Raw genomic sequence first — 9,077 nt, 5'->3', positions numbered from 1 at the left:
AAATGTCAGCTTTCCTGCTCCTCCGATGCTGCCTGGCCTGCTGTGTTCCTCCAGCTCCACACCGTGTTATCTCAGACTCCAATATCGGCAGTTCTTACTATCTCTCAGGGTTAACATTGAATCATGTTTGACTCAGCATCAGCAAAATCTTAAAACCGGAGCTGGATCATTCAGCAAGAATAGGAAACATTTTCCCTCACAAAAGGAAGCAATATTCTGGAGGTTTGTCAACCGAAAGGCTGTAGTGCCGAGGGATCCTTTCCAGGTTCCCTTCTGAGCGAAATACCATTGTGACCTCCACTCATTCACTATCGCTGGGACAAAACTGTGTAAAACTCCCTGCGTAACAGCTTTGTGGGTGTATCCACTTCACATGGAAACAGCAGCTCAAAGGAGAAGCTAACCACCATTTTCTCAGAGCAATTTGGGATAGTAAAGAAATGCTGGCTTAGCCAACAATGCCCATGTCCCACACAAAACTTTTTAAAAAGTAGATTTTTGATAGGTAAGGTGTACAGGTCAGGTATCCGTTATCCAGTGATCTGAGGAAGGGTCACTCGACCCGAAACATTAACTCTGATTTCTCTCCACAACTACTGCCAGACCCGCTGAGCTTTTCCAGCGATTTCTGTTTTTGTAGGTATTCATTATCAGTACGTCAGGAAACCCAAAAGACCTGAAAACCAAAGGCCTTTTCAAAGTAGATCTGAATAAACTCAGACACACTGAGCATGGGCGCTTTGGATAAAAGGCTTTGCTTTTAGGACTGTTCGGGTCCGTAATGATCAAGAAAAGTTTTCTTTCCCAAAGACCCGAATGGACTACGGTTGACCCAAAACCGAAAATATCCTTCTTCCAAAACCAGTTGGTCCCGAGGTTTTTGGATAAAGGATTTCCGGCCTGTAAAGTGATATGGAACAAAGGCAAACAGAAATTAATTAAGGTTCAAATCAAACTTAAGTTAACAGAACCTCAGAAAGGCCCCGAGGGCTTAACATTTTATCCTTAGTTCCATGGTTCTCTACTTATGCAACAAGGAAGATCTAAACCTACAGTTTGTGAGAATGTGTAAAAGATGCCACCGCTCATTAAGGAACAAACATGATAAACAAGTCAAGAGGCTAGGTTGGTGCAAGTGTGACAAGATAAAAACAAGACTTACAGCTTTCTTGCCCATTTCTGTTTTAGAAAGTGTGAGTGTTCCTGTAAGGTGGCAACCAATTTCAATTCCTTTTGGAACTCTGGAGGAGGAAAAAGGAAATTAATTCCACTTTGTTGCGGACTGAGACTGAAACAGAAAATGCTGGGAATACACAGTAGATCAGTCAGCCTCTTAGGGGCAGATCCAGTGTCAGGAAATGAAAGCTGAAGGAGGTTGTAGAGGAAGGAGGAATGGAAAATAATCTAATCACAGGATAGAGTCAGATGAGTGGAACAAATCTCAAACTGCTTGTTAGAAAAGGATGTTCTCACTGTGACTGGACTATCTATTGGCTTTTCTCCCTCCTACCTCCTGCTTTTGCACTGCAACTGCACAACATTTCCATTGTTTATCTGTTAAATTCAAAATCTAACAACAGTTTTGAATCATAAAAGGAGGCCACTGGGCCTTTCTGCCTGTACTGGATCAGTGGAGCAGCTGTCATATTGGTCTCACTGTCCTTGCTCTTTCCCCAAATCCCTGAAATTTATTTCCTTCTCAACTATTAATCCATTTCCCTTTTGAAAGGGACAAATGCATCTGCTCCTAGTTCCCATTCAGTCAGTTATTCTGATTTGGAATATACTCACTGCATTTCTTTATTTCTCCATCTCATTTCTGTTGTTACTAATTATCTTAAATCAGTGTCCTTTGGTTTCTGATGCTCCTGCCAGTGAACACAATTTCTCCTTATTTACTCAATTAAATCTCTTCTAATTAGGCTGTCTTTTTGCTTTGTATGTGCAGGCTGATTGAGTACTATGTGTTTGTGGTGTTTTTTACTTCAGGTCTGCAAGGTTATGGGGAAAGAGCTGAGAGCTGGGGACATGAGATTGTCAGAGAGTTGGCCCAGGCATGATGGGCCTCCTTTTCATTGAATGATTCTACTGTTGCCATGTTTTCTGTCAGGAGTAAATTAATGCTGTGTTGACTGAAGACAACTGTCAAATTCAATGCGAGTAGGTTTACAAGAATAATACCTGGACTTCATGGACTAAATTATGAGGAGAGATTATATAAATTAGTTCTGTCTTTAGTAGAATTTAGAAGGTTAAGGGGTGATGTGATCAAAGTCTTCAAGATATTTGGGGCGGCACGGTGGCTCAGTGGTTAGCACTGCTGCCTCTCAGCGCCAGGGACCCCAGGTTCGATTCCAGCCTCGAGTGACTATCTGTGTGGAGTTTGCACGTTCTCCCTGCGTCTGCGTGGGTCTCCTCCGGGTGCTCCGGTTTCCTCCCACAGTCCAAAGATGTGCAGGCTAGGTGGATTGCCCATGCTAAATTGCCCGTAGTATTCAGGGATGTATGAATTAGGTGGGTTATAGGGGTATGGGTCTGGGTGGGATTCTCCAAGGGTCGGTGTGGACTTGTTGGGCCAAAGGGCCTGTTTCCACACTGTAGGGATTCAAGAAGTAGGGTCACAGTCTGAGAATTATGGTAAATTAAGCAGTATTTTGTGTTTTCTGCACCCACAGGATTGTTCTTATGCTCCACCACTATTAAATAATTAAAAATGCCAACTGTGTTAATCTTTTCTTTTTTGCACATGGAAATGAGCTGTTCTTTTTTTGTAACATGGGGCATGGTGATAAACACTGCTGAAAATGAGGAATTCTCCAAAAATACATACATCCCAGAATGGGGGCTTGCCAGATGGGAGCTCACACGAGACCATCAGGAGCAGAACGAGCATGGCAGAATGGCAACATGTTCTACAAAGATGCTGTACATTTACTTTCCCAGTCTTTAACTGGCCAGATTCTTGTTAATCCTGGGACAATAACTTACTTGTCATCTGGCAATGAAGTGATGTAGAATGGAATTGTGTATTTTGGGGGCAGCGTAAGGGAGCAAAACTTGCTCTTGTTGAGTAGTGCGTTGGCATGGGTTCGGTAGATGTCCAGGTTCAGTGGAGCTGGGAGCTTGCGATCGATGTGGAATGGCAGGTCATTTAAATGTTCCAACTCACTCAGCGCCTCGTGGCGAATCTGCAGGCGTATCACATAGTCCCCTTTATCCAGTTTTAGCGAGTACTGTGAAGAAACAGCAAAGCGCTTCAGCAACAGGCCATTTTAACAAAAAGAGAAACACGTTCCACACACTTCAAAATCAATGCTTAGTATTTGACTCATATTTAGAAGGAACATAGACTTGCATTTCAACAGCACGCTTAGCAATGTCCTAAACCAATCAGCAACCAATGAAATACTTTAGAAGTACAGCCAATGTTGTAATGTAGGAAATGTAGCAGCTAATTTGTGCGCATCAAATTCTCTCATACAGTGATGACCAGATCGTCTGTTTTTACTAATTGAGGGGTAAATGTAAATTAGAACATGAGGAAGACCTCAACCGCTCTTCTTCAAAACACAACCACAATATATTTTAGTAGTGAAAGGGTTCTTGGTTTAATGTTTCAAATCAAACTTATGCCTCTGACTGTGTAGCACTCATTCAATAGCGCACTGAACTTTTGGGCTCTAATGAGTGAGTGGTACTCAACTCCAACAGCAGCCCATAACTTCTGAGATACAGGCAAGAATGCTACATAGAACAGCAAATTGAACATTCGTGGTGGAAAATGAATCCTATAGATTTGAAACTCATCTGGTGTCTTGGTGGGACACTTTGAGACTAGTACGAGTAACCGTTTAGCTAAATTTCTTATTTTTCCAAGTGTAGTTGGAACATAGCTAAAGTAGTGTTGTTCTGTGACGGGGCCAGTAATACTGGACCAATAGCTTAAGGATAAAATATGAAATAAAAAATGAAATAAAAAAATTATACATCTTTTTCAGAGAATGGGGCTCCAATTGAGCCTCGGCTTTTCTGTAATTCAATTTTACAGGGTGGGGGAGCTTGTACTTCTGCAGAAATGTTTTACTATTTTCTAATGTTCTCCCTACTTGCTTCTTTTCCCCTCCCAAAACACTTCATAAGATGTAGGAGCAAAAGATGGCCATTTGGCCCATCAAATCAGTCTGCCATTCAATGAGATTGTCACTGATCTGATGATTCCTCAACTCCACTTTCCTGTCTTATCCCCCACAGTACCTTCACAAGCCTCGATTCCCTTACTGATTAAAAATCTGTCTCTCTCAGCCTTGCATATATCTAATGACTCAGTTTGAGTGCCCTGTGGTACAGAATTCCACAGGTTAATTATGCAGAGAAAAAATTCTCCTTATCGCTATCTTAAATAGCCAACCACTTACCCCGAAATTATGTCCTTTGGTCAAAGACTGTCCCAGAAGTGGAAACAATCTCTCCATATCCACTCTCAAACACCATGAGAATCTTGTATGGTTCAATAAGGCCTCCTCCCAACCTTCTAAACTCCAGTGAGTACAAACCAAACTCACTCAAACTATCCTCATAAGAAAATCCCACCATCCTCTGGAATTAACTGAGAGAATATTCACCAATATATCCTTCCTTAGGTAAGGGGATCAAAATTGTTCACAGTGTTTGAAGCATGGCCCAACCAGTGCCTTGCGAAGTTTTAGCAAGACCTCCCAATTTTAAATTCCCTTCCCTTTGAAATTCCCTCCTGTGTTAGCAGTAGATCCTTTACTTCAATGTTTGAAACACACATGGATGGTAAAGCTGATACTTTCTTTGTCCCTGCAGTGGAGTGACCACCATTCTGAAATCAGAATCACTTATGTCAGCTTTCAACAGTACCTTTGTTAACAAGGGTCTTCTGCAGAGATGGTCAATTTTACAGTTTTGTAGTTAGACTGTTTCAGTCAGTTCAGTGCACAGATTACATTTTCCTGTCCTTAACCACCATTCTTACCCTGTCAGGATAAGCATCGCCTGATCCCACCAGCTTCTTGTTTTGATCAAATAGCATCCAAAGTTGACTGTCGTACTCTGATTCATACAACAAGTCAGATAATAATGCACAGCTTGGAGTTACTTCACCAGACTTTGCCTGTAGTAGCACATTTAAAGAAAACACAATTAACACTGCATAGTAAATGGCAAAATGTTGTAAAGAAAGCCTGTACAAGTGGAGTCAATCCATATCCCTCTTATCCTCAGCACGCTGAAGCCACATAAATGGCAATGTGCAGGATGCAGCGCATCTACTCAGCCAGACGTTCCTGAAACTTCCTCTGTTGTGACCTCTACCATTGAGAAAGTCATGGGAACATCATCACCTCCAAGATAACCTGCAAACCAGCGAGACTATTACAGATCAAACAGAGATTATGCTGCAGGTCTCAAAACACAAAGTCTTTTAAAAAAGACACAAATTAAGCACTGGGGTCATTTATGAAAAGACAAAATTTCAAAGCAGGGAAGACTTTTAAAATCTGTGCACAGTTCTGCTCTCCTATTACATACAAAAGAAAAATCTGACAGAATACTTTTTCCCTAGAAATGAGAGAAATAGGATTTGACCAAAATCTTTAAGATTATAAGGATGTGAACGGACAGAAAATCTTTCCGACTGTGAAGCCCAAAACCAGAGTGCATTAATATAAAGAGTCATTAACAAATACAAGCAGGAATTCAGCAGATATGTCTTTGCCCAGATAAGGATGAGAATGTGCAACTCACTCCCACAAGGAGTGGTTAAGGTGATTAGCCACAAACATTCACGGGAAGCGAGATAAACACCTAAGGAATGGAAGAATATGTTGGTAATGTGAGATGAACAGGTGTGGAAGAAGGTTTATATGTAACAAACAGTGGCCTGAACTTGTTGGACTGCATAGTGAAGGCTATGTAGTTTGTATACGAGCACAATTCTAGATACAAAATATTCATGGTTTTATTTAACATAGGGCATATGACAAGGAAACACAACCTCAGATGGCACTGAGGAGTGACTCCAGATTAGAGGGTGCTTGCTCTGTTTAAATTAGCAATTGTGCATAAGAATGCATTTCACTGTTTCTGAGAGAGGAGAATTGGCATCAGTCGATATAGGGATATAGGAACAGGAGTGGGTCATTCAGCCTGCTCTGCCATTCAATACAATCAATGCTCATCATCCACTTCAATGTTCCTTTCCCCCCAACACTATTCATAGTTAGAACATAGAATAGTACAGCACAGTACAGGCCCTTCGGCCGACGATGTTGTGCCGACCTATTATCCTACTAAGATCAATCTACCCTGCATACCCTACATTTTACTATCCTCCATGTGCCTATCCAAGAGTCGCTTAAAAGTCTCTAATGTATCTGACTCCACTACCACTGCCAGCAGCGCATTCCACACACCCACCACTCTGTGTAAAGAAGCTACCTCTGACATTTCCCCTATACCTTCCTCCAATCACCGTAAAATTATGCCCCCTCGTAAGAGTCATTTCCGCCCTGGGAAAAAGTCTCTGACCATCTACTCTATCTATGCCTCTCATCTTGTAAACCTCTATCAAGTCAACTCTCATCCTTCTTCGCTCCAATGAAAAAAGCCCTAGCTCCCTCAACCTTTCCTCATAAGACCTGCCCTCCAGTCCAGGCAGTATCCTGGTAAATCTCCACTGCAGCCTCTCTAAAACTTCCACAGCTTCCACAGTGACCAGATCTGAACACAATATTCCAAGGGTGGTCTAACCAGAGTTTTACAGAGCTACAGCACAACCTCATGGCTCTTAAACTCAATTCCCCTGCCAATGAAAGCCAAGCCAACACACCCTATACCTTCTTTACAACCCTATCAACTTGGGTCGCAACTTTGAGGGATCTATGGACATGGACCCCAAGATCCCTCTGTTCCTCCACACTGCCAAGAATCCTGCTATTAACCCTGTATTCTGCATTCAAATTCGACCTTCCAGAATGAATTCCCATAGCCCCTTAGGTTGATAGACCCACAGTGACTGGTATCTAGCAGTGTCTCAATCTTAACTCTAAATATACACAAGCATTTTCTTTTTTGAGGCAGAGTTTTCTGCAGTTGCATAAATACATTTATCAGCATTTACAATGAAAATGGGGTGAACAGTGCTGAAAATGTTAACCTCTGCCATGACCTGCCCATAAACAAGTTGCGTTTGTAATAGTGCCTGTAACATAGGTAAATGTCCCAAGGAGCTCCATAAAGGATTATGAAACAAAATACATAGGGACAAGTGAACAAAGACTTGGTTAAAGAGGTATGTTTTAAGATCTTAAAGAAGAGAGAGACAGAGCAAAAAGGAAAGGACTAGGGAGGGGTGCAGAGCTTAGAGCCTGGGTATTTTTTAAAAAACTGCTATTGTTCCAAGTAAATAAAATTGTAGACAGGAACACAGAAGCTTTAAACACAGGATCATTCAGGTCATCTAGTCTGACAGCTAAAAAGTAGCCATTCAACCTAATCCCACTCTTCAGCTGGCCAGCAGTGATCCGCTAGGTTACAGTATTTCAAGTGTTATCCAAGTAGCCAAGTTTGCAGAAGCATAGGGTCCTCAATGGGTTAGAGAGCTAGATGAGTTAGAGTTAGGAAAATGGTGAGATCACAGAGGGATTAAAAATTTACGCATTGTCAGAAGTTAAATTACAGGCAGCAGTTCTGAATAATTATAAGTGTATGGATGATGGAAGATGTATGGCTCACCAGGAGAACAGAAAAAGAATGTAAAGGGTACGGATGCACGTCAGCCGGCTTTCTCATCATTACAACAAAAGATTATAGCCCTGGAATCATTCTAAACTTTAAACTTCATTCCACTGCACAGAGACCTTGCCCCATTGCAGCTGCCCTAAGAAACCATTCCTGGCATCAATCTTGAGCTGGCTCCTTAATCAGTTCATCTCTTGCTATTACCATTGCAATGCAACTTGAAGAATAGTATTTACATATCACTGGTAAGTCCTCTTATCAAAGAATTACTTCATTGCACAAGGAGCCCATTCATTCCAACATGCTGGTATCAGTTTTCTGAAAGAACAATTCACTTGGAGTCTTCTCCTTGCCTCCCTGCACATTCTTCCTTTTTAGATAATAGTCTAGCTCCCTTTTGAAAGTTTCAGTTGAAACTTCCCTCCATCACAAACTCAGGCAGCATACTCTAGATCTTAATCAGTGAGACAGCAAAAACACTTTTTTTTCCCCTCATGTGTTTTGGTCCCAGCTGATGTTACTACTGGACCAGTCAGATCTCAATGAAATCTGGCTTGTTAGACCATACTTTTGTTTTTCCTTTGATTTTATGTGGAAGACACAAAAGACTGCAGATTTGAATTTGACAGTAAAGCTGAAGTTGATTACAGGAGAAATTTAAAAAAAAACAAATCAAGATATCTAAATAGTACACAGTTTAAACAAATTCAAACACCTGCAAAACCAAGATCCTATCTCCTTCCCAAAACATTACATTACAGTTATTCAAAACTACAGATATATTTTCCTTCTCCATTACACCTGTAGGTTTGACATCTAAGCGCCTTCACAACTCTGGTGCTGAGAGCTGAGAGGTTTTTTCCGTTGACTATTCACACAACTGAGAGCTAAGACTTTCTCAGTCTTCCAATAATCTGCAGAGTTTTGATTAAGCACTCCTGGTCTGGAAGTTTTTGCAAACAGAAACCCTTTACACTGAGGCAACTTATTCCCTTAACTGCTCTAAACAAATTCCATTTCCGAGGAGAAACTGTTCTTACATCGGAGTTCAGTCAGGTCTCCTTCAAACTGAATTCAAGAAGTTTTAACTAAAATAAAACAAAAAACTTGCCGATCCTCGCTTCTATAATGCTAGGTGGAGGCTCTGGACAGAGTGCAAAAGAAGTTTAATAGGATGTTTCAGAGATAGTAGGAACTGCAGATACTGGAGAATTTGAGATAACAAGGTGTAGAGCTGGATGAACACAGCAGGCCAAACAGCATCAAAGGAGCAGGAAGGCTGACATTTCGGGCCTAGACCCTTCTTCTGAAGG

General features: G+C 41.4%; 1 protein-coding gene across 1 annotated transcript in view; it reads right to left on the bottom strand.

Annotated features, from left to right (window-relative positions):
- Positions 1-1,162: 1,162 nt before the first annotated feature.
- Positions 1,163-9,077, bottom strand: part of LOC125481895 (tripeptidyl-peptidase 2-like) — a gene marked incomplete at both ends in the record, with an annotated part of 12,206 nt that continues 4,291 nt past the window's right edge. The window contains 3 exons of the mRNA XM_048593831.1: positions 1,163-1,241; positions 2,989-3,233; positions 5,000-5,137. Coding sequence (XP_048449788.1) covers positions 1,163-1,241; positions 2,989-3,233; positions 5,000-5,137 — 462 coding nt within the window. The remainder of the gene's footprint in view (positions 1,242-2,988; positions 3,234-4,999; positions 5,138-9,077) is intronic.

The sequence above is a fragment of the Rhincodon typus genome, unplaced genomic scaffold, assembly GCF_021869965.1.
Source record: "Rhincodon typus isolate 14 unplaced genomic scaffold, sRhiTyp1.1 hic_rhity00004153, whole genome shotgun sequence".
In the NCBI taxonomy this organism is placed as follows: Eukaryota; Metazoa; Chordata; class Chondrichthyes; order Orectolobiformes; family Rhincodontidae; genus Rhincodon; species Rhincodon typus.
Note: the sequence above shows the minus strand (reverse complement) of the source record. Positions and strands in the feature narration are given on the sequence as shown.